The sequence below is a fragment of the Heterocephalus glaber genome, unplaced genomic scaffold, assembly GCF_053883595.1.
Source record: "Heterocephalus glaber isolate CG9 unplaced genomic scaffold, H.glaber_assembly_v1.0 deba00000331, whole genome shotgun sequence".
Classification (NCBI taxonomy): domain Eukaryota; kingdom Metazoa; phylum Chordata; class Mammalia; order Rodentia; family Bathyergidae; genus Heterocephalus; species Heterocephalus glaber.
Genome location: NW_028258142.1, coordinates 48,973,458 through 49,000,192, shown reverse-complemented (window position 1 = coordinate 49,000,192; position 26,735 = coordinate 48,973,458). Strand labels below are relative to the sequence as shown.

Here is a 26,735-nt window from a genome sequence, read left to right as displayed (position 1 = left end):
CCATCCCAGGCTCCTAGGGCCAAGAAGGTGAGCCGGTCCCAGCATCCGGAAGGAAGCTCCCCCGCCTCCAGACCAGGCTCCTAGGGCAGTGAAGCTCAGCCGGTCCCAGCACCCGGAAGGAAGCTCCCCCGCCTCCATCCCAAGCTTCTAGGGCAGAGAAGCTGAGCCAGTCCCAGCACCCGGGAGGAAGCTCCCCCACTGCCATCCCAAGCTCCTTGGGCACACAAGGTGAGCCGCGTGGGCACCAGAAGCACGCCCCCCCCCCCGCCCCGTGGAAATGAGAAAGACACATAAACAAGCCTCAAAAACAGACTTCCAGATCACCTCCAGCAACCCCAAAGGGAAACGAGATGGAATACTCTGATACTCAACCATCTGGACTCTCTGAACTGGCAACAAAAAAGGATCCAGGAAAAATGAAATCAGAAATAATTACTCAGATAACAGCAAAGATTTTGCTCATGGTGTGAGACATGATTAATAAGTCTAGAGAGGACACAGATAAAAAAAAATAGAGGATCTGAGGAACATGATGGAATCCCAACATAGGAAACAAATGGAATCCATAAAACAGATACAAACAGATTTCCAAGAGATTAAAAACTGCATAGAAAGTCTGTGCAGCAGAATGAACCAATGTGAGGACAGAATTTCACATATAGAAGATAAGATTGCAATTAGTGACAAGGAAAGGAAAAATTGCTTTAAAATTGTGAGAGAACATGAGAAATCAATCCAGCGGCTGCTAGATGATGCAAAGAAGAATAACATAAGACTGATTGGGCTCAATGAAGAAACAGGAGAGAGTGGAGATGGCATAAAAAAACTATTCACAGAAGTGATGGCGGAAGACTTCCCAAGGAGGGGAAAAGAACTTGACATACAGATAAGTGAGGCATATAGGACTCCAGCTAGCCTTAATCAAAAAAAATCTACACATAGGCATATAATAGTTAGGATTCCAGAAATCCAACAGAAGAATAAAATTCTACAAGCAGTGAGAGAAAAGAAACAAATCATATACAAAGGAAAGCCCATTAGAATCACAGCAGACTTCTCAATGCAAACAAACACTCAAGGCAAAAAGAGCTTGGAGTGATGTATTTCAAGGCCTAAAGGAAAACAGCCTCCAACCCAGATTAATGTACCCTGCAAAACTATCTTTCAAAACTGATGGAGAAATAAGATACTTTCATGATAAAGAGCACCTCAGGAACTTCATGAATACCAAACCGGCACTCTAAAAAATTTTAGACAATACCCTAGGAAAAGACAGTGAGGATCACAACCCCAGGAAGCCCAACAGAATGAATCCATTGGGTGTGACAAAATAATCGCAAAGGGGGAGAATCCAACAAAAAGAAAAAGTCATGACAAGGCTTTTAAAACTTTTGACTTCATCTCGCTAATGAGTGCATAATTCAATCTTATTATTGTACTGATTAGTATTTTTCTGATTCTAGAGTTGCACACCATTCCTTGTGCTATACTGGCTATTTATCATCTTCTTATGTCTACATTTTAATTGGGTTGTCTATTAGTGGGCTCTAAGAATTCTTTATATATTCTGCTCATAGGTTATATGCATTGGAAATATGATCTGTTTAAGGACTTTTCTTTTTAATGATGACATTTAAAGTTGTAAATTTTGATGGAATCTCATTTATCAATTTTTTTCTTTTATACATCATGTTTTTTGTATCCTAGGTAGTTCTTGCCTACCCTGAATTCATAAATATTTTCCCTTATAATTTCTTCTTAAAGTTTTATACTTTTAGGCTTTCTTATTTAGGTTCATAGATCTCTTCAAGTTATTTTCATGTATGGAAAAAAAGGGTTGAGGTTAATTTTCTATATACGAATACCAGGTGTTCTAGTGCCATTTGCTGAAGACACTATCTCTTCCTCGGCTCTTGAATTGACTTTATTTTCTATAAAATGCTAATGTTAAATAATCTTTCAAAACTCAGTGGACCATATATGTGTGGTTCTATTTCTAGATTCTGTTTTATTCCAATGATCTATATGTCTTTCCTTACACCAACACTGCCTTGATTACTGTAGATTTAGAAGAAGTCTTAAAATTAGGTGCTAAACGTCTGCCAACACTGTTTTTGTTTTTATTTTTGTTTTTGGCTTTTCTGGGTCCTTTGTACTCCTACATAACTTTTAAATTTCAATATCCAGTTCTTCATTTATAGCAAGTATACACAGACCTGAATTTTTATATATACCTTGTGTTTTCTAATCCTGCTAAATTCAAGTACAAGTTCTAGGGGCTCCTAGAGATTTCTTAGTATTTTCTCTGTAGATGATCATTTCATCTACATATAAAGATTGTGCTTCTGCTGTGCCAATCCTATCCTAGTTGTGTCATTTTATTGCCAGACTATTTTGGTTTAGACCTACGTGTCAAAGTCTAATGGACAGATGAAGAGTAGGCATATATGCCCTTGTTCCCCACTTTAGGGAGAAAGCATTGTATCGTCTCCATTCATAGAAGGAGTTTTTGTTGGACGTACGGAGTACATGTCTTTGATCTGTTGAGAAGGTTCTCTTCTACTTCTAGTCTCCTGATAGCTTTTACCATGAACAGCTGTAGAATTTAGTCCAATACTCTTTCTCCAACTAGTGACAGGATCATATGGCTTTCTCCTTTCCTCTGTTAAAATGATGACTTTTGGGGGTGGATCTTCCAATGCTGAACCAACACTGCCATCCCTATAATAAAACCACTTTCTACATACTGCCAGATCTGACTTCTAAGAGTTTGTTTTGTTAAACAAATTTCCATCTATGTTCATACCTTTTTCTTCTATTATCTTTATCCAGTTTTAGGATTAGCACAATGTTGAGTTCCTAAAATGAGGGCAGAAGTGTTCCTTCTTTTTTCTGCTTTAAATGTTTGATATAATTTATCAGTTAAAATGTTTATGGGCCTGCTGTGGTCATATAGGTAGGTTTTCAAGCTAGGAATATACTTTCTTTAATAGGTGCTATTCAAATTTTATATTTCCTCCAGAGTTAGTTTTCATTAATTTGTCTTCTAAGTTACTTCTTAGAAGTTGTCAAATTCATTTCAAAAAAGATTTTTGTAATATGCTTTCTATATCCTTTTAAATTCTGTAAAATCTGTGGTAATGTCTCCTAGATCTTAAAATTGTGATTTTAAAAATGTATAACTGATATTGTGTAACAGGAAGAAAAGGTCTAAAAGAGCAGGGGAATTGGGAGGGGTAGGGGAAGGGGAAAAAGGGAAAGGAAAAAATACGAGAAGAGGAAAAAAATGGAAACAAGGTCTTCGCAAATAGGGAAGGGTGGAGGGGGTGAAGGGAGGGCAAGGGAAGGGGAAAAAAATAAGAACCAAGATACTCATGTAATGGTACAAGATCCCAATGATGAATGTAACTGTATTTTATACCTAAAATGTACCAATAAAGTTAATGGGGGAGAAAAAAAAGAGCTGAGGAAAAAACAGTGACAGGTGCACAGAAAGCTCTGCAAATGGAGGACAGAGTTAATACCGGCAAAAATAAAAAGTTCTGAAAAACAATGCCCACTGAAGATGTGAATTTAAGTTGTGATGTGATTATATCAGAGGAAAGGGGGAAATGAAAGTGGAGCATGCTATAATACACTAAATGGCTTTCTTCCATAATAGGAGCTGTTACAACTGATAAATCAAGGAACAGAAGAGCAGAGCCAGGGTGCGGCTTGGTGGTGGAGAGCATGCTTACAGTATGCTGGAGGGAGGAAAAACAGAGGGAGGGAGGGAGGAACAGCACAGTAGAAACAAAGATAAATACAGAATAAGCTATTAAAAATTAAAAGTAGTCTCTCTGAGGACTGAGAGTCAGGGAGAAATTTGATAGGAGACTGTTTTTTTAATTATAATCCTTTCCTATTTTAAAATATAAAAGTACTATTCAAAATAAAAATAATTTATATACTTTGCTTTTCAATATGAACAAATGAATGTTTAAAACAGTAAATACAGAGCTACAAGTTATTCTGCACAAGTTACATAGGCCTCAGGCCCTCACTCTTATGCACATATAAACACACATACACACACACATTTATATTACAGATTTTTCAGCACATGATATCAAAAAGAACAAATGGACTAGCTATATAAATATGATGAATTTTCCTCATTTTATGCCAAAGATTGCAATTTTTGAATTTTTGCATGAAATTCATGTATGTTACCTAGAAAAACTGAAGCAGCAAGAATTTGAAGAGAAAAATTGTATTATGTTCTGCTGTTATGGGCGTTCTGAAAATGGAACACTAGTCAAAAAAGCATTATCTTTATTCAATTGTTCTTAGTCACCTACTATACAGTACACATTTGTAGCAGCTTAAAATAAAAGATAAACGAGGATGTCCCTAGGGTCCACTGCCTTTGTGTGTTCCAAAAGCTCATTTTCTTATAATCCCAGAGCAGAAAAATATAAATATTTTCATGTGATCCTCACATAATTTCTTAATGTTATGTAGTAACTTTATCAAGTATTTTCTTACTCTGCATAATTTATTTAATTATTCCTATGTGGGCACCTTCTCCCACCCACATGCTGTGATTCTACAGGTCCACATCCAACTTACTGAAATGTCAAGCTCCAAAGCTCCAAGACATTTCTGCAGAAACTGTTAGTAGTCACCCCTGCAGAGTCTGGTGACAAAACAAGGGCTAGAGACCATTTTTTGATTCTAGAGCTACAATGTCTATTTTTCACAAAAGAACACATTCATTACTTTTATCAGTTTTAAAGAATAAAAAAATTTTTAGAAACACCTTAAAGACATGCATAAGAGTGTATGCACTTCCTCTGAATACAAAGTTTTGAAGCTAAACATGTTATTTCAGCTACATCGGTGTAAATAATCCTACAGAGCTCAACTCACTGTGAGACTGAGGAAAATGCCTCCACACTCCCGAGTCTTTCCCAGTGTTTACTCACATATCACCTCAATGTATTGCATGTATGAGTCTGCCTCTGGTCTACCTCTTTCAACTAAAATCAAATTGTCTTTTATTTCTAGCATCTAATAAAGTACCTATGGCATAGAAAACTGCAAATAAACACTTCACAACTGATAATAAAGCCAATGATTTAAGCTTTTAGAGACTTACTGCAATACCGCCACAAAATCATTATTCCTACAAAAAATGCACAAGTGAGCAACATTCATCAAGTATAACCACTGTTTTCAAAGTCAGGAATGATTTTAAAAGGTTATGTGTGATAGATGCATTTGTGAGATCCACCCAAGTGCTATAAAAGGTAGACATTATTTCATCTAATGAATGGATGAGAACTTAATGAGTCCTGGGCCCTTCCTGTTTTCTTCCCTTCCAGAACCACACCCAAGGAAAGAGAAACATAGAATGAAAACAGAAGGACAGCTCTCCTCAGCTCTCACTGGACCTTGTCACTTAAGGGGAAGGAAGAATTAGGAGCAAAGGTCATACCAAAGGCTTTATCTTTTCTTGCAAAAGGACACTGTAAGCTGAGTGGTAGGAATCCCAAGATATCTATTCTGTTACTACTATCTTGTCCTATCAGACAAGCAGTGCCTGAGGGCCTCGTTTTATGCATCCATCAAATAAGAAAGTGTGCTGGGTTATTTATATCAATCTACCCACTCTAACACTGCATGACCTTTATCATCTGTTACAGTAATTAATAAACACATCTTGTCTTTCTAATCTGCAGGCTTCAAAGAAAGGAGTATACATGACTTCTATACAAAAGTATTATTATGTACTTAAATTTGGTGTTGGATAAAGTCAGGTAAGGTGTTACCAACTTCTCTGACATCAAATGCATTCATAAATATCATGACCTATCTACCCCTTATTGTTAAATTTTAAGTGAGCTACTGTGTATTAATCAATTCTCCTCTACAGTGCAATTAGTTCTTTGTACATGTTGTTGACCATTTTCTCCTTTTGGGCAAATTACATATCTGTACAAGTCTGTGCAGAAATAACTACTTGGATTATAAATAACTGTTGATGTTTCCATCTCTTCCAGAAGCTGGGAGAGATCCTCAAAGAAAGACTGTTTTTGTTAATGCTGTGTCCCCCATACAGGTAATATAAGACCTATACTAATTGTTCGATAAATGCTAAGTAACTGAACCTGGCAGCACCTCAGAATTGCAACTCACATTGCCATTTCCCTTTCTCCTTAGGCAACAGAGGCCCAATTTCATTCAGAGTACCAGCATGCTACTTTATTTCCCAGTGGTCTTGCTTATGGGCAGGCGGTGATGTTCTGACAAGTGAGATGTATAAAGAAATACTGTGTGGGACTTTCTGTAAGCTCCTTAATAGCAGACACCCTATTTGTTCTTCCCCCTTCCTTTCCTCCTCCCTAAAGACAACTTCAAATACATAGACTGGGGCCCAAGGTCTCTGGAGGCTGAGTTAACTGTGAAGCAAACAGCAGAACAGAGGATGAAAAGCATGACGACTTACTTTAAGAAGCCTCCACAACAGCCACAGATAAGAGCCTTCCGACTTTTGCAAGAGAACAGAAAGCCTAAAGTGTCTAAGCCACAACCTTCAGATATTTGTTAAAACCAAACCCAATTCCTAACTGATGCAATAATGGCCTATCTCCTGAGAATAGTTTTCCCATCAGTAAATGAAACACATGAGAAGTTTTTAAAGGTTCACAAAAGTAAGCAAACTCCAATCAAAGCATGTATTGGTTACCACATCTTTATCAAAACTATGACTTGCTGAAGGGAGCAAAGGATTTGTTTTGCAAGTTGCTAAGTGGGAGGTAGTTTGTCTTGCTCAAGTAATCATTTTTCTTAATCAAGCTCAATTCTACAAATATAACTTACACACAAATATTTAGTCATACAAATATAGTAAACTAAAGGTAGTTAATATTTCTTTTCAACTGAACAAAAAAAATTTTGGCTGTATGAGGGATTGAACCCAGGGCCTTTATACTCAGCTATATCACCAGCCATCACCCACCTCTCATTTAAATTTTGAGACAGGGTATCACTAAGCTATTAAGCTGCTCAGGCTAGACTCAAACTTCAGATCCTCTTGTCTCAGCCTTCCTGAGGGCTGGAATTACCAGCATGTATTACCATGCCTGTCTGAATGGGCTTTTAATGAACACTTTCACAATCAACATACTCAACAATCCAGCACAGTCCTAATGCAGCTTTTAAAACATTTAAACTTCTCCTAAAATTGACATATTCAGAAGACTAATTAATGCAGCTCAGTTAATGAGACTTTCACTGTATTATTAAAGTGTCAACTATGTTGACACAGTCTTTGTAAAAGAAATTAAGGTTAAAAGATTAAAGAAAACAAGAGTGTTTTGATTTGTGGCATCTTAAACAAATTAGACAAATGATTAGAATAAATTCTGTAATAGCATGTGTGACATTAAATTGCAAATCGGTATCTTACAGCCTTTAATCTTTTAGAAGGGCCTAAGACTACTACATATCTTAACGTATATTTAAGAAAAAAATACAACTAGGAGGCAGGGAACAGAAGGAGATTGTGAGTACAGGTTTACAGTGACACAAAGAAATGTCACAGATCTTTTAACTGTTTAAAATGACAATGCTGGAACTTCCAGAAAAATGGTGGAGCGATGAACAGCAACAAATCAGCCTCTCTCACATTTGGAATCCAGACACTGGAATATAGCAACTTGGAGAAAAAAAAGAAAGAAGGTGGATCCCTGGGACGCAGAAAGGATATGAAGGGGAACTAGAGTTTGCAAAGTGAAGAGACAGACCTCATCGCAGAAAATCCAGGTGGCAAACTGCACTTTCTCCCTGACTCCCAGCTTGAAGCGTGAGACACAAGGCTCAAACCTACAGAGTCACAGTGAGGGCAGATGACTCCAGCAGCCTCCAGCAATGAACCAGTGAACAGAGCAGAGGATGCTGTGAGCTACAAACACCTGGTGCAGGTCTCCAGTTCAAGCATCCCCTGGAGGATGCTGGCCTAGACACCACTTCAGGGAGGGCCCAACTGAACCCAGGACTCAGACTAGCTGTGGCTTGGCTTCATCTCAGGGCTCCCAGTGACTGGGTGAGGCACAACCACAGGAGACATCCAGGGTCAGAGCACAATGGTCAGGCCAGCAAAAGATACCCGGAGTGTTGTAGGCTGAACAACTCAGACCCCAACCCCACAACCAGAGGCCAGGATCAGGCTGAACTTCTGTGGAGTTGAAAGCACCAGAATCTGCACCCTACCCTAACCCTACTGCAGGATTGCTGGGATCATCCAGCATGGATCTGGGCTCTGTCTGCCTCCCTTGCCTACCAATGACAGAGTCACAACCTGAATTAGACACTACCACCAAACTAACTGTAGACCCCAGAAGATAACCACAGGTTTCAAATCACAGAGAATTCTCTTTTTTTTTTTATTTGTTTTTTGCTTTATGATTTTGTTTTTCATGAGTGGGAACACTGCTTTTAGTTCTCTTTGTTTAGTTCTTATTTTTGTTTTTTCCTTCTTTCTTTCCCTCCTGTCTTCCCTGGCAGTTTCCCAAACCTTGGGTAATCTTCCTTTGTCCTTCAGCCCTCCTTCTAATCACTTTCTCTTCTTTTATTTTTTCCTCTTATCCCTTTTAAATTTCCTCCCCTGAGGCTAAAATTGCTCTACTGAGGGGATATTTACTGTATATAGTTTTCTGATTTGTCTTGATTTTGTTATATAACTATAAATCTTGTACTATACCTAAAGGTAGCAAATTAACAGTTATCACAGATTGTCAACTTTCTAGACAGTGCTTGATGCTATTGTTATCATTAATTGTACTACTTCAGCCAAGGTGACATACTTGTGATCAGTTGTTCTCCCTTGTATGCCAATACTGAGATTGTCTTGGGGTCATAAACAATACCATAGTCCAGTACCAAAGAACTGGGTGCTAGGATAAATAGTCAACAACTTCTAATCCCTAATAAATTGAAGAGGTAGGATCTTGGGACAGACTCCAAAGCCAGCTACACCTAGAGGACATATCTGAAAAGTAGTCATTTCCTAAGGAGATCTCAAAACTAGCAATAAAGCTACCTACCATAAGCAATTTACAAGCACCAATGCAGAAAAAAAATCACTATGGCTTGTGACCATCACAGCTACCTGGGTTCTGGTTTCTTTTAGGGACTTGAAGGTCACTTTTACTACAAGCACAGGCTCTTCACTTGGGCCTGCAGATGTCTGATGGGCTGACCTGGACAAGATGAAAAGGCGCAGGTCTGTCTCCTCTGTGGCCTTCACATTCGGGCTAAGGACACCTAATATGGCCATGATAAAAAACCCTACAGAAAATTGGAATAGAAGGTCTTTATCTCAATCTGTTAAAAGCCATCTATGACAAATCAACAGCCAACACCATACTAAATGGACAAAAACTGAAAGCTTTCACTCTAAAATCAAGAACAAGACAAGGATGTCCACTATCACCACTCCTATTAGCCAGAACGATTAGACAAGAGAAAGAAAGAAAAGGAGTGCCGGGGGTTTAGCTCAGTGGTGCCACTGCCTGCCTTGCAAGCATAAGGTCTCGAGGTCGACCTCCAGTACACCAAAGGAAAAAACAAAGAAAGAAATAAAAGGAATAAAGATAGAAAGGGAAGAAGTTAAATTATCATTTTTTGCAGACAACAGAATACTCCACATAGAAGATCTCAAGACCTCCACCAAAAGACTCCTAGATTTAATAACCAAATTCAGTACTATAGCAGGCTACAAAGACAATGCTCAAAACTCTATACCATTCCTGTACACAAATGACAAACTCACTGACAGAGAAATTAGGGAAATAACACCTTTCACAACAGCATTAAGAAAAATGAAATACTCAGGAAACAATATCAATCTAACAAAGGAAGTTAAAGACCTCTGCATTGAAAATGATAGTACTCTGAAAAAGGAGATCAAAGAGGATATCAGAAAATGGAAAGCTATCCCTTGTTCTTAGATAGGAAGAACCAGTGAAAATGGCCATACTTCCAAAACTGTTATACAGATTTAATGCAATCTTAATCAAAATACTAATAGTATACCTCACAGAACTAGAGAAAACAATCCTAAAATTCATTTGGAATAAGAACAGACCTAGAATAGCAAAAGCAGGGCTGGGGATTTAGCTCAGTGGTGCTGCCACCTGCCTTGAAAGCGCAATGTCCCGTGTTCAATCTCCTGTGCCAAAAAAAGGGGAAAGCAATTCTGAGCAATAAATGCAAGGCAGGAAGCATCACAATTCCTGACTTCAAATTATAATACAAAACTACCATGATTTAGAAAGTATGGTACTGGCAAAAACACAGACTTTAGGATCAATGGAACATAACAGACGGTGCAGAAACACCTTCAAACACACTCAGCCACTTTATCTTTGATAAAGGAACTAAATACCTTCACTGGAAGAAAAACACCCTCTTTAATATACAATGCTGGGAAAATGGACTTTCCACATGCTGCAGATTAAACCTAGTTCCATTGTCTCTCACCATACACTAAACTAAAACAGAAATGAATCAAATATCTAAATATAAAAACAAACATTCTGCTGCAAGACTTAATAGGTAAAACTCTTGAAGACAGGTGTTAGGTAAAGATTTTATGAACAAAACCCCAATCACACAGGAAATACTACAAAGAACCAACAACTGGGGTCACATTATATTAAAAAGCTTTTGCACAGCAAAAAACAAAAAACACCAACAGAGTGAATAGACAACATACAGTGTGAGAAAAAACTTTTCCGAGCTACATTTCAGACGGAGGACTAATAACTTGAATATATAAAGAACTCAAGAAAATCAGACCCTCCAAATTCAAAAGCCCAATCCAAAAATGGGCATCTGAAATGAATAAATACTTCTCAGATGAGGAAATGAAATACAATCAGCAAGTAAATAAATGGAAAAATGTTCAACATTCCTGGTTGTTCAAAAAACGCAAATTAAAACAACACTGAGATGCCACTGACTCCAGAAAGAATGGCTATTATCAAGAAATCAACCAATAACAAATACTGGTAAAGCTGTGGGGGAAAAGGAACCCTTCTCCACTGCTGGTGGGAGTGTAAATTGGTACAATTAATGTGGAAATCAGTATGGAGATTCCCAAAACTAGAGGTTCCATTTGACCCAGCTATTTCCCTTCTTGGTAAACATATTCCTGAAAGAGTTAAAAGCATCATATCACAGCGATATATCCACACTCATGTTTAGAGCGGCACAGTTTGTAATAGCTACATCTTGGAAACAGCCCAGTTGGCCATCAACAGATGAATGGATAAAGAAAATGTGATTTTTATACACAACGTAGTACTACTCTACCTTAAGGATAAACTTGAGACTTTTTTAGGTAAATGGATGCATCTGGAGGCCATACTTTTAAGTGAAATAAATCACACATGTGTTTAAATATCGCACTACTTGTCTTGTGTGAGAAACCAAAAGGGTAAATAAAGATCAAATGGATGATAGATATTGGGAAGCAGGAAGAAAATGTTCAAATGGGAAGGGGAACAAGGCAGAGGGGGAAGGGAAGGAAAGGAAGTGGAAAAAAAGAAAACAGAGGGAAAGAAATGGAAACAAAGCTTTTGTATATAACGAGGGAAAGAAGGGTTGAAGGGAGGTGAGGGAAATGGGGAAAAATTGAAGCAAGATATATTATGTACAGGTACAAATTCCTTACAATAAATGTGATCATTATATATATCAAAAGTGTACCAATAAAATTAATTTTTTAAAAGGGTGATACTGTATAGACGGTACAGGAACTGACAATCCCACTGCACCCATAATCCTTTGGGAGACACTGCAGGAACATCGCCATGGAGAAGCAGTAGCATTCTTCCACATTAAACCCATTTCCACCATTTCACTATCGTTAAACCCATAGCATGGCCTATTGGACTGTAACCTTATGAGAATTTAATGGAGATTCTACTTCTAAACATTCTAAGAAGAAAAGAGCAGCTACCAAATTCGGGTTTTATAAAATTTCTCCTTTAGCCCTTTAAGATAATCATACAATTATTAAGAAATTCTATAACTGAAAACACTGTTTTCTTATAATTAAAAACAGTGTTTTCTACACATAGTTGGAAAAATATTTTAGGAATAATAGGCATAAACAATAGTATAGGTCATCAAACCGAAAAAGTTATTATTTTGTGGTTAATTTCTCTTAAATACAATAGGGAAACTGAAAAAGTAGAAGGCACTCTTAACTTATGTATTTTGTACCAAACCCCATCACCTAAAATATGTGACAGACCTGTTTTGCACGATAAAATAATCTACCAGTACACTTTGTAGAAAATGCCTTCATTTTTAACAGGGAGTTACTTGGAGGCGAAACAAGAGTTTAAAAGATTTGTTTTACTGTGACTCTAAGAAGCAAAAACAAATCAAGACAAAGGAGAAAGCAGTCTCACCTGTACCATTGAGCGTTGTGTTTTTATTGGTGTACAGTCTGATCATGTGTCCTATTGTCTTCACATTTTCTCTCAACATTATACCTCGGGCTTGTACCATAAAGAGATATGTGTTGGCTAGAAAAGAAAAAAGAGAATTTCATGACACAGTAAGTTTTTCTTATTTAATAAAATAAAATTCAGAATTAGTGAAGTGCATAATAAACTGATTCAATTGTTACGCTGATGAGGAAAAGAAATGTAAGACTAGTTCTTACTTTAAAAACTTACAAAATAAACTCATTTCTAAAACAATAAAAATGAAAAAATTAAAATTGCAATATCCATCTATCAAATAGGATGAGCCGAAATGAACAAACCAAAATATCATAATGAATCCTTTATCCTTAAATGATTTTCTACTATAAAATGTATGTACTTAGTCACTTCAAAAGATACTTTATCACAAGTTCTCAAGATTATATTTATAAAAATCATTTTCTCTAATTTTTTATTAATTCCCTCAACCCCAAATTTCATAAAGGTAGGGATTCCTTATTTAAAAGTAAATATACCACAAATCACCATAATCTAGTATGGATACAGATCTGATAATTGAGCCTACAAACTCTCAATGTGTTGAGGGGAAAGGGTAATCTAGAATCACAATCTATTTGGTAATTTCTCTCGAAGTGTTAATTACTTGAACTTTTGTATTCCCTTTCCATCACAAGTCTACCTACTAGGATGGTAAGAATAGGCAACATCAAAAATCAATGTGCATGGGCCAGGGATTTAGCTCAGTGGTCTCGCCGCCTGCTGCACAAGTGCAAGGACCGGAGTTCGATCCCCGGTACCAAAAAAAATCAATGTGCATGTAAAGGTTGGTCAATTTAATTCTTTGCGCTATATACTTCAAAAACAGGCCACTGCTTTCTTCCCAGGAGAGAAACTGGTCAACTGACAAAGACTACAAAAGCCCCTGGGGCTCTATGCCAAGCCTCCTGGGGCAGGCAGGGGATTGAAGATTGGGTTTCCACTCTGCTGGGACGCTGTGTGCATGTGTGCTTGGGGACAGCTCACTGGATCCCAGTTTCCCGGGGTTTAAAAAGGCAGCTTGGCTCCAGGTGTTCTCTAAAGCCTCTGCCACTGGAAATTCTCTAATCACAAAGCCAGAAAATCAGAAATCATTCATACATGAGGCAGACACTCCTTTTCTCGGCTAAGCCAAAATGGCAATGTTAAGAGCAGCTGCCACTCAGGACAATCTCAACACTCGAAAAGTAACAGCTGAGTGAAAAATGAAAACTGCAACTAACTTTCTGGGCCCTGCTCTACTCCTCAAGATGGCACAGAGGTGAGGGAAACATTTATATTTACCACCTCCTTTCCCATTTTTTATGTAAATTTGAACTTGCTGAAAGTACATATGAGTACAGTGTAAATAAAAAAGCATAGAACCAGAATAGTTTTTTTGTTTCACCTTCAATGGATTAAAAAAAAAAAAAAAGTTTTACCTAAGCTTTACCTCCACCATTCTTAAAGATTGTGGGGCCGGGGATTTAGCTCAGTGGTTTCGCCGCGGCCTGCTGCGCAAGTGCAAGGACCGGAGTTCGATCCCCAGTACCAAAAAAAAAAAAAAAAGAAGAAACTTCTTTATTCTCCCTAACTCTAACCTATACCTAATTGGCTGTACTATTCATAGCCTACACACTGGAACACAACACTGATCCCTTCCCCTTTGCGCTGGGGATTTAGCTCAGTGGTTCTGGTGCCTGCCTCACAAGCACAAGTTCCCGAGTTCGATCCCCAGTACCCAAAAAAAAAAAAAATGGGACTACATGTTTTCTAGAAAGCAATACTATAATTACACCTAACTTGTTTAGGTTTGAATTTATTATACTGGGTTACAATACCACAAGATGTATTATATTTCTGCACTTGAGTGGAATTTAAAAGGATGAAGAAAAGAGACAAAGAAAATTAAGATACAGCCAGCCAAAAATGTGGACAAGGTCTAATAAAAGCCAAATTAACATTAACAATTCTACCTAACCCAAGATCTAAAGTTCAACAGAAATAAGAGGAGAGACATCAAAAAGATTATTAATGCCAACTGGTTGGCAGAACCTTGGATATTTTTTCACCCAAAAGTTATATACAAAATTTGTTAACTACAATGTAAATTTCTATACCAGACTACATAAAGGCCTATCACAGACTAGAACTCAGCCAAGGTTTAAAAAAAAAAACAGACTTCAAAAATGATACTGGCCTAAGAAAGATGTTAGGTAAGAGCATATGTAAAAAATTCTGTGTCTTGGAAATATAATTTCAAAAAAAAACTATACAACTTATGGCTATAGGTTACAAAAGTGTTAAGAAAAAGATTAATAATACTACCTGTAACACAAAAGTGAATTACTTACCAAGAGTTCATTTACTATTCATTAGATGAATGGAGAAAAAAATTAAAAGTTATAGACACCAAGCTCTCCAAATGGAAAAACCTTAGTTCATTTAAAATCACTTACAGCTAATTGAGTTACATTCCTTAGGTTAATGGTCCTCATGGACTTAATCCCTAAAGATAAAAAAGCATTCCGGAATAACATTGAGTTTAACTACATTGTAATTGTTTAAGAATGGTTCTGATTGTCTGATTCCCAAATATCATACCATATTCAACTAAATATTTGCTAATTATTATGAAAATGTAATATCTTATTAACAAAACTTCAAAAGAAAGTCTTTGTCTGAAATTCCCATTTCAGTTTATAGGAAACTACTATTCAGAAAACAAATAGGAAAATACTTCTCAGCTTTGTCCTTGGGTCTTGAGACAACTCAGAAATATACTAAAAACACCACTACTTAATTAAAAACCATGCTGTATGTTCTTTTATTTAGCTCATTTTCTATTTGTCTCTGCATAATGAGGCACAAATATGATTTATTTACCGGTTATGCTTTCAGGTGGATGGGTAGGTGGGGCCTACAACACAGACAGGGGGACTCTTCAAAAGTCAATAGTTCATAAAACTTTCTAGGCATCTTACCAGTGTTTCTGTTAGGAGATTTAAGAACGTGCCTCATCCTCCACTGAAGAAAATAAAGGAATACTTCTTCTATAAAACTGTCCCCCTTTCAATATCCAGCTGCGGTCACTGAAAGCACTGTTGAGTATGTAAGGTGAGAAGGAGGTGCCTTTCTGCAGGGACCTAGAAATGTTTCCTGAACTTTGAAGGACTCCAACGCAACAACCCTCCTTCTCTGAGATCCATTCTAATGGCTGTGACACACTGCCACAATTTCCTGGTCTTTTTCCAAAAGAGAAGTCAAGTAAAGAGAGCTCTTTTGAAGGATGATTATGCTGGTTAGGGAATTTGGCATGCATTTATATTAATTGTAGGACTGGAGATAAGAAAGGGGCTAGAAATCACAATGGTGGAAAACGTTTGTATAAAAGTAAAAGCTGGAACTAATGTGGTAAATTACCAGGAAAAATTAAAGGCGATAAGAAAGTAAAGACCCTCACAGACAGACCACAAACAGGAGCCACAAAGATTAATGATTCCAAGATCAATCAATCTCAGCTTGAATGCAGTGAAGAAGTTAACAGACTAAAGAAGGAGAGGTCAATCAAGTCAAAATGCTGCAAAAGCCAACAAGATACACTTAAAAATAACAGCTAAAAATTTTTAACAATTGTAATACACAACATATACTTCTTGCCAGGCATCCTTAGACATGCTTTACATATACCAATTTAGGTGCTTGTCTTAGTTACTTCCTTGTCGCTGTGGCACAATACCTGACACCCACAACTTAAAGAAGGAAAGGTTTATTTTGGCTCACAGTTTGTAGAGGTTCCAGTCCACAGTTGGCTGGCTCAACAGTTGGCAGGGTGGCATGGCAGAGAAGAATTGTTCCAGTGGGAGAGGGGAGCGGGGAGAGGGAGCAAGCAAGGGAAGGAAGGAGACACCCTTCCAGGCCACACCCCCAGTGACCACCTCCTCCAACCAGGCTTCACCTCACAACATCACATTTAGCTATAAATTCATCAGCGGCCTAATCCATTGATGAGTATCTCACCCTCATGATCCAATCATCTCCCAAATGCTCCTATGAGCACATAAGACTTTGGCAGGATATCCAAACCATAACAGTACTAATATTATTCCCATTTTGTAGATACAGAAATAATTAACTTACCAAATGCCACAGAGTTATTAGCAAGGGTTGGTGCAGGCTGGCTACGGTGAGCTATCTTCACCATCACACCTTTTATCTGACTGCTATTAGGAGATCATATGTCAGCCTTCAAGAAACCAGTTTCTTTTGGAAACAAAAGAAAAATAAAGACTTCAAGAGAAAGTGACAAAATTAAGACATCAAGTTTCAGAAAAAGAAAGTCACGGACGATAAAGCTGAGGAAAGGTTCTTTGGAAGAGAACTGAACATGACTACATCCTGAGTGTAAAAAGCCAGAGGAAAGAGTAAATAATTTATAGTGCTAAAAGAAGAGTAACGAGGGAAAAGATTTCCACTGATAGGGTGAGTAAGGAGAGGCTGAGGTGCACAGGGGCAGAGCATACCCAGGGAACAACAATCCAACTTGAAGAGGAGTTTGGTGGTAATGGAAAATCAGCAGAATAGGTCCCAGGGTATGGGTGGCTTGAAAAGCAGAAGAGTAAAAGTACTGAGGCCCACTGTTAGGATGATATGTAACATGAAAGGTGAGAAACAGTGACACGTGGACACTAAGAAGGCCGTGGTCTGGGGAGGTGCAGGAAGGCCAGAGACCACAGCTACACAGACACCCAGCACACAGAGGAACAGAGAGAAGGCGGAAGGCACGGACCAGACTTCCTGTTGGTCACTGATGGGGCCAGCACGGGGGACAAAGTGAAGCTGGAACACGCTGAGCCAAGTAAGAACTGCTGAAATCTTCCAGGGATGCAGGACACTGGAAAGGATACGTTGACTGGGGCTCAGCTAGAAGTCAAAACTCAGGATTCAGGCATAGGTCTGAATGAATCTGAGGGGTAGAGATTTGGAAGAAGCAATGGATGAAAGTCGCAGAGGACAGGGAGGGACAAGGAAAAAGAAATCTTCAATGTAAAAAACTGTAACAGAAGTGACAATCTGAGGACTAAACCAGACTTCAATTAGTGTGAGGAGCTGGAAGTCAGAAAGGATACTTAAATTACCAGAGAGAAGGGCCAGGTATTTAGCTCAGTGGTTCCACCACCTGCCTCGCAAAATGCAAGGCCCTGAGTTCGAGCCCCCGTACCAAAACAACCCCCAAAACCAAAAACAACAACAAAAAAACAAATGGGAAATTACAGGAGAGAAAATGGTTTTTCATATTATCTACAAAACATATAAGGAAATGCAATGTAAGAGGGGAAAAAGACAAAACACCATGCATAGTCACCCTTCAAGTAATGTAAGGGGAAAAAAAAGCAAAATACCACTTATATTCACTGTTCATAATAACTACAGATACCTGAATCAGATAGCTCTGAATTTCTAAGAATTCACAATAATCTTTTAAGTATGTTTCGGATATTGAAAAGTTATCTTCTTTCTACATTTAGTGTCATGTTCAATAAATCTCCAGAAATTATTGGTGCATGTTGGTAAAAGAAAATATACTGTATTATCACCAATAATAGTGGTATAAATCCCAGGACTATGCCAGATTATATATGAAATACCATTCATATTTTGCCCAGAACTAAGGCATTGCTTAGATTAGAAAAATAGTAATAAATGTTGAGGTTGTGCCAGGCTTTTACACAGTCTCTTTTATGTCAAAGTTCTGGTTTAGAGAATATCTCACACATTCCGATAATAATAGAAAGCTGGGTAAGAGCTCAAAGAAATGTGCTGTGCAAATAACTATCAACCTACAGTAGCCTGTTCTCCACCTTTCCAGCAAGTCATGGGCTGACTAGTAAATGAAGAGAATGAAAGAATTCTGTACTCAGAGTCCCATTTTATGAAGCAGGTACCAAATACAATGACCACATACAGTGTAGACCCACTTCAGATCTTAGTCAAGAGAGAAAGCTTTGCTGATGTGGACATTAAAAATGAACAAGAAATTCTTAGTAATTATCACTTTCATTCTGCAGGTAACAGTTTTAAATTATTAGGGTAGGGGAAAGGAAAGAAGGGAAAAGAAAAAATATGAGAAAAGGAGAACAATGGTAACAAAGTCTTTGTAAATAGGGAAAGGTGGAGGGGATGAAGGGAGGGCAGGGGAATGGGGAAAAAATAAGAATCAAGATACATTATGTAAAGGTACAAGATCCCAATGATGAATGCAACTGTATCGTATACTTAAAGTGTACCAATAAATAAACTTAATGGAAAAAAAAAGAAAAAAATTACAGAAGAATTTTTATAAAACAATTTTAAATTATTTTTGGAGATTCTTGCATTTGAATACTGAGCATGATTAAATGCAGAGTCCACCAAAAAAAAATATACATCAGGAAAAGAAAAACTTGTATAAATATTTCAATACTACATTTATTGAGGCATCATGAGATTAATACAAGTTATCTTTGGACTCTATAATTATAGGAGGTGGCCATTAGCTTTCACACATTTATTAGTACGGCGAACTGCTAAAGTGTGTATTCATGTTTTGGGCAGACTTCCTGTATTTAAATAAAAACTGATCTTCCCATGGTTGTATATTATTGAAGATACTCAGATATTTATTGTCTGCGAGTCTCTCAGGGGCCTTTGCTGCCTCTCTAAAGAACAAATATCCTGAAGAGGTACAAACAGCCTAAAACAAAAGAAGTGCTTTTTCAACAACCAAATAGCAGTTCAGCTGAGTTTAAAGGCAGCTGATAATTCAAAAAGTAGCCTCTGGATGACCGACTAATATGAAAATACTATCTGACAAAAAACAACTGTGAGCCCTGTCTCTGTTAATTCACTATGCTATTTACCTAACAAAAAAATGCACAGCCTCCTTAAAGCATTATAGGAACCCTAAGAGAGTTAATGAACCACTGGGAAAAACTAGAATCAGGAGGAAATGAAGGAATCTTGGAAGGAAAAATGCAGACGATTAAACAGATTTTAAAATCTAATCAAGAGACACAATGAGACTACAAACTAAAAGATCAAACCATAGACAAACATGCCCAGGAAACATCATAAAATTATTTAAAATTAGTGGTTTCAAAGTGCATAAAGTGAATGTAAAACAAATCTCTATCCACTTAAGAATTCTACTAAATTGAGAGAAAAAAAGGAAGAACTAATTGAACTATCTGTTTTACTACACACCCAATTTCCTTTTTATAATTAAAACATTGTTTGGATTTCAACTTATTTATTCACAAAAAGTAAATGACTCTAAAACCAGAAGCAGAGAAGGGGACACTGGTCAAGAAATGAATTTCAAAGACTTTCAAATCCAAAGGCAGGATAGAGGAAGGGGAAGTAAGAGAATTAAGATGTGTTATATACACGCACCAACTCCCAATGATGAATGTAAATGTTATACACTCAAATATGTAATACTAAAAACCAAAAATTTTTAAAGACTTCTAAATCCAGAGCATATTCTTAAGTCAGTAAACAATGCACCTTATAATTTTCTACCTTCAGTCTTGATTCAAATGAGAAAGTCCAATTTCTCTTCCCATAAGTAAAACTGGAAAGTGCACTATAATTAGAAGCCATAATTTCTTTTTCTCTCTCTTTTTTAAGAGGCATGTTCTTACTTTGTTGCCGAGGCTGACTTTGAACTCCTGTTTCAAGAAATCTTCCTAACCCAGTCTCCTGAGTAGCTGAGACTACAGGTGTGCACCACAATGTGATTAACTTCATTATGAAAAAGACAATATATGTAACATGGTTTCAGTAAACGCACATTGACATTAGCAAGCCTCATATATATAACAACAAAATAGAGTATTTCAATCAAGACATCATCTTATAATAACAAACCTCATATAGCTGCTTAAGGATAGTATTTCCTCCTTTATTTTTTCGTACCGGGGATCAAACTCGGGACCTTGCGCTTGCAAGGCAGGTGGCAGATTAAGGATAGTATTGTATATATAGTATGCTAAAAAAGACTTCTGGACAAATGCTAGAAAATGTTATTTTTTAGGAAGAAAAGGTCTAAAGGAGTAGGGGAAGTGGGAGGGGAAGGGGAAAGGAAAGAAGGAAAAGGAAAAAATAGAAACAAAATCTTTGTAAATAGGGAGGGATGGAGGGGTTGAAGGGAGGGAAGAGGAATGGGGAAAGAATAAGAACCAAGATACATCATGTAAAGGTACAAACTCCCAATGAGGAATGTAACTGTATTGTATACCTAAAAGGTACCAATAAACAATGGGAAAAAAAAAAGAAAATATTATTTTGAAATTACTTCCATTTAGTAACCTAAAATGCTATATGGTACTTTAAGAGCTTTTATTAATCTTGTTAAGTGAATTATAATGTATCTTTCTAATAATTAAGCACACCAATACCTTTAGGATCGACCTATAAGCCAATCCACTAATCACCACAGATTGATGAAAGAACACATGAATGGTTGTCTTCACCAACGTATCTGTCCATTTCCTTTCTGGATGAAAACTTTACCAGTTCAGATAGCCACTTCTGTCTTAAAATAAGTCAATCTGGTTTTCAAAATTAAGGTTAGTTCTATCAAAGACCAAATGATATAAGATGACCAATTGAGAAAAGTCAAACTAGCACTTATTTTCTCTCCCATCATTTAAAATGTTTGTCAGAAACACAGTTCTCAGGCTACAGAATTACCTAGGGTACATATTAAAAATGACTCAGAATCACAATCACAATCGCCAGTGACGTTCCTGGGATATAAGCTTATTAAAGCAGCTCATTTTCAATAAGACTTAAGCAAATTCATATTTGAAAACCAATGCTTACAGTAATTCTCAAAACATAACCAGTAACATTTGTAATAACCAAACCAAGAGAATATCTTCCTCATCTTATATTCATTAAACTCAAATAATCCTTTTACATAGCTTTCTAAATGTACTATACATAGTTCATTCAGACATAAGGAATCTATGATCATCCTTAATGAGCATACAACATGATGATGTGATGAAGTCAAAAACTTACAAACTGTATATCCCCCTAGACATGCTTGGCACATAGCCAAAAATATAACTACTGACATAAACACCCTGTAAGCTAATTCTATTTCAACCGAGTAGGGGTGTTTTTTTTTTTTTTAACAGAATTGCTGCATTAGCAGAGCTATTTTATTTTTTTTCCCTTAAATTCTTTTACTGGTACATTTTAGGTATACAATACATTTCCATTTCTCATTGGGAACTTGTACCTTTACATGATGTATCTTGGTTCTTATTTTTCCCCATTCCCTGTCCTCCCTTCAAAACCCCCATCCCTCCCTATTTACAAAGACTCTGGTTACACTTTTCCATTTTCTGATACTAATTCCATTCCCTTCTTTCCTTTCCCCTACCCCTCCCACTTCCCCTTCCCCTTTACCCCTTTTCTTCCCATTTCACACTATCCATTATACCTTTGAGTAGGGTTTTTGCTGCAGCTTAAAAACTGATTTCTGCTATGACCAATTCTATCCACAGGAGCCTGACTATAAAACACAAAATATCAAACTGGCCTAATATAAGATGTACAGTATATGAGCTAGAGGAAAAACAAATGGGGATGTCACCTAAAATTCTCCAGCTGAGTCCTAGATCTAAGGTTTAAACACCTAGTTCTGATCGAAGGGAACACTTCCATTTTCCAAAGGAATGTCGATGGCATTGTGTGTACCCTCAGAAGACCTACTTTCAACCTTCAATCGACCCGATCTTCAATTTGAATCACAGTATTACTTGCACACTACACTCTTTATTAGTATCCTGACAAAAGAGAAATGGAAAGAAAGGGTACTTTAAATATAGTACTAAATGACTAAGTCCTCCAAGAATTAAAGTCATCAGAGAGGCAAGGGGAAAAAGAGGAATAAAGTAACAAGGGTAGGCTGTGCTGAAAGGGGTAGCAGAGATTACAGTAAACACAAAGATCGAGGAACCCCCCAATGCAGCCTAGGAACCCAAGCTCTAGAAGAATCACTTAGCAGCACCTCAGCCTCCCCACCTACTTGCAGGACAAACATCAAAGAAGGTGTGAAAGGGGAAAGGAGACACAAAGCCACGTGGGTGGAGGGGGACAGGTGGAGGAGCAGGTCTGCCCCTTACCTAGGGTGCTGTCTGGTCAACAGCACAGACCCATAGGGACCATCAGGGGCCTGTTCTGTCTCCCACAGAAAGCCCCTCTCCTTGCCGAGCATGGTGGCGCATGCCTGTAATCCTGGCTCTCGGGAGTCATGAGTTTGAGGCCAGCCTGGGGTACATAGTGAGCTCAAGGCTAGCCTGAACTACACAGCAAGACCCTGTCTCAAAAAAAAAAACAAACAGAGAGAGACCAAGATAGAGACAGAGAGAGAGAGAGAGAGAGAACACAAGCCCCTCTCCAACCTCAACAAGTGGTCATCTGTCCTCACTTGGAAATGTGTGAGGAAAGAAAAGAGCACTTCTAAGGACACTTAGGAGTGCACTCAGGTCAGTTAGAACATTTGCATGTATGTGTACGTCCTGTGTGTTTCTTTGCAATTAACTTAAAATCTGCTTCACTGTCATTACCCTCACTGCTGAGGCTATTCAAAGAGTTTCACCTCTCTTGTATATACAGGAGTAGCTCTTCAAATTGAAAACAGAGCTCATATTTCCCCTGAATCTTCAATTTTCCAGGGCAAAAAATGATCATTTCCTTCAAATCAGGCAGAAGAGAGTCAGATGCCCTACTGTGTACACTCAGCTTCTCCAGTGATTTATGTCGGCCCTCCAACAATGCTGCTGTGTGAGACTCTCGGCAGGTGCAGTCTTAGGGAGCTCATCTTTCCTCCTTTGTTCACATAAAGGGCAGTCCCACTGGCGGTGGCCTCCAGTAGTGGCCAAAGCACTGGCTACCTTTGGGATTTTACTTCTGGGCTTCTTTGCCAACTCTGGCTCGAGAGACACTAACGCCTTTGTATCCCAGGTTCTTGGGGACCCCTGCCCTTGCACAGAAGAGCAAATGCTGGGGCTGTGGTCAGAGAACAGCAGCCAGGACATAAAGGCTAGCAAGTACTATTGGGCTGGGAAGACTCGTCCTATTCAAGGTGGAAGCCTATAAACAGGCTTTCCATAGGATGTAGGGTTAAAAACGATCAGAATCGGAATATTCCAGGACAAGACTTGGGAAGAATGCTTATAAAAGCAGGCTTGGATGGATAGGGAATTGGCCACCATATATACTGCCTCAAGATGCATTTTCTCCCCAACAAAATTCCAGTGTTTGGAATACCTATCACGTACAGACACTACACGCCCAGGATTAGGAGTTTCTCTTTTATACGTATCCACACACATGGATACTTTTATCGTTAGTAAACATTAAAAGGCAGAAATGATAAACACTGCTACAGAGTAACATACTACACCTTCATTCTGCCATAATGTTTAATACATCTCAATTATATTCATAAAAGACTGAGGCAGAGAATGTCATTTGGCACTGCCAGATTTCAACAAATCAATACATTACCTAATTTCCCACAAGGCCCCAGGACACAGACTAATTTACACTGACGCTGCAGAGCTGGGCTATCTGTGCTGCTCCAGAATGGCCATCCAACTGTGGGAGTCCATCTCTAAGACAGCCTGGCCCTCCCGTATGGACCTGACCTACTGACTCCTTCAGGCAAGGAGGAAAAAGGGTGGCAGAGGTTCCTGAGATACTTCCAAATTACACTGAGGCTCCTACATATTTTGATTTAACCTCTGATTCCTTGTTTAAGAGTGACAGTAGTCGGTAGTGTTGGTGCACACCTGTAGTCCCAGCACACGGGAGGTCAAGACAGGAGGATTGCCGAGAGTTCGAGGCCACTCTGGGCTACATAGTGAGTTCAAGGTCAGCCTGAACTGCATAGTGAGACCCTGCCTTAAAAAAAAAAAGAGTAACTGACAGTGAATCACTTCCATTTGCAGGACTGAATTTACTACTCCTGTGTGTTGAGAAGAAATAGGTAAGTGTCATCCCCTAAAACTCAGTGATGGGGAACCTTTTAGAGATTTCAATGACACAAACAGCCTGCTGAGGAACACACGCCAAAGGGTCACCACCACTGACGTAACTGCTACCGGTACCTAAACCTCTCTCTCCTGGACTCCAAGCCCTTATTTCCATCCACCTACCAACCATCAAATTCTTCCTGGATATTCCACAGATGTTTCAATTCAAATTCTCTAAAACCAAAACAGCCCCCTCAAAAAATGTGCCTTTCCACACTCCCCATTATATTTAGCTGGCTGGTTAAACTGGAATCCTAGCACCCTCTTACCACTGCTTCCTTTCCTTCACTTCCACTACTTACATGCTTGACTCCGACCTAACACAACTGTCCACTTTGATCCACGACGCACCTTCTACTGCTTGAGTTACTGCCCTAGCTTCCTACTTAGTATTCCTGTCCCTGATTCTGCCCTCTACACCCACTCTTCAGGATAGAAGGATTACTCTAAAACAAAACAAAAAACAAAAAAAAAATGTATCATTTCTCTTTTCAAAATTTCAGCTACTCACAGGACGAAAAATAGCATGGGACTCCTGGCCAGTGAGGGAGGCTCAGAGCATAAAGATGACCAATTCCACAGTCCAAATCACAAGAACTCCACTTGGTTCTTGTAGATCAAAACACTTGGTGAGGAAAAACCAAAAGGACCTTTGAAACAAAAGCAGGCTAGCATAGCTCAAGAAGAGCAGAGCCAGGCTCTTCCAGCCAGGATCTGAAGGTTAAAGGGTTGTCAAAAGAAAGCCAGAGGACAAATAGCTAGCTTCTGAGGTAACCCAGGAAAAAACTAAATGAAAATGTCAAAGTTGCTTTGAGCAGGAACCTGACTAAGCCGTCTCTCCCGGAATACATGTCTGGACATACCAGCACGTTCCACACCCTAGGCACCATCAGCACCACTCCAAGGTTCCCTTGAAGGCCCAAATAGCCAAGCCCTTGGTCAGGCAAGTCCTCAAAGGGCAGCTAGGAATCCAGAGCAAATTGGCCCAGCCAGATTATATCCCTACCGAAAGAACAAAGCAGTCTGTCAATGCATCTAGAAAAGGTCAGGGACTCCAAGGAGTCAAATGGAATGTGAAATCTCCAGCCCAAGGGAAGTTATGCAATCTCCCCAATGATACTGCCCCACTGATTACTTTCTTAATCAAAGGCAGTTTAGATAAGGCTTAGGGCCCCAGAAAGCTTACTCAATCTGGCTTGCCACCATACACCCTAAGATGGAAGCAAGATACTTCCATTTTCGAGAAACTTCATTCATGCTGTTCCCTCTGACCAGAATCCCTTTGCTCAGTTGAGAAAACTCCCAGGTACTGCCCACTCCAACCACCAGCCCTCACTCCACCTGCTTTTCCAAGGGTCTGCTTAAGCCCCTTTATGAGGCTTAAGCTCGAGAATGACTGTTAGTCATCTCTCATCTTCCATGCCTCAGTGTCCAGCTACCCTGGGTGCTCCAGGCCTATCTGCTGAATGAATTTATAAGTCAGTTCCCCTTCTCCTTTGATGTGATGGCAGAAAAGGACTGCATTACATTAGAAGCTATTCTAGTCTTAATCCAGCCACATGAAAACCTTGGAGGGAAACTGCATTCACCTCTGCAATCATGCACAAAAGCAGACAGAAAATGAGAAACAAGCCATATGTCTGCTGGGCACGCTAGGGCAACACATCTAGGGACCTCTATGGGGTGGCCAGGGGGAGGGTGCCTACCGTCCAGTCTTCTGAGTACTAAGCTTCAGAATGTAAGGGCTACCCCTGATTTCCTGCATGAATCAGAGCTGTGAAGGGGAAATGATATATTCTTCATAAAATAACAAGCTTCAGTCCCAAGGAACTCATTGTACATTAAGATCCAAAGAGCCCACAAAGTGCTAAACAATGTAAGAAACTGGAAACCAAACAAATATCACTGTCTAAAACTGTGTGGTATATCCGTTCAGAAGGGAGAGAAGAACCCAGGAGAAGGAGACCAAGGAAGGGTAACTAAAATGACTGACGGCCTGCCTGGGGAAGAAAGGACAAGCCCAGATGTCTGCACCTAAATGGCAGGGAGACATAACTGACATCCACCAAATACGCTGATGCAGTAGGACTAATAAGGACTTCTTAATGGAAGAGTCATTTTA

At 38.7% G+C, this 26,735-nt stretch overlaps 1 protein-coding gene across 7 annotated transcripts in view; it reads right to left on the bottom strand.

Annotated features, from left to right (window-relative positions):
- Positions 1 to 26,735, bottom strand: part of B4galt6 (beta-1,4-galactosyltransferase 6) — a 120,179-nt gene that overhangs the window by 48,637 nt on the left and 44,807 nt on the right. For all 7 annotated transcript variants that reach the window (XM_021265117.2, XM_087193766.1, XM_087193769.1 and 4 more), the window contains one exon: positions 12,468 to 12,584. In XM_021265117.2, the coding sequence (XP_021120776.2) occupies positions 12,468 to 12,584 (117 nt within the window). The remainder of the gene's footprint in view (positions 1 to 12,467; positions 12,585 to 26,735) is intronic.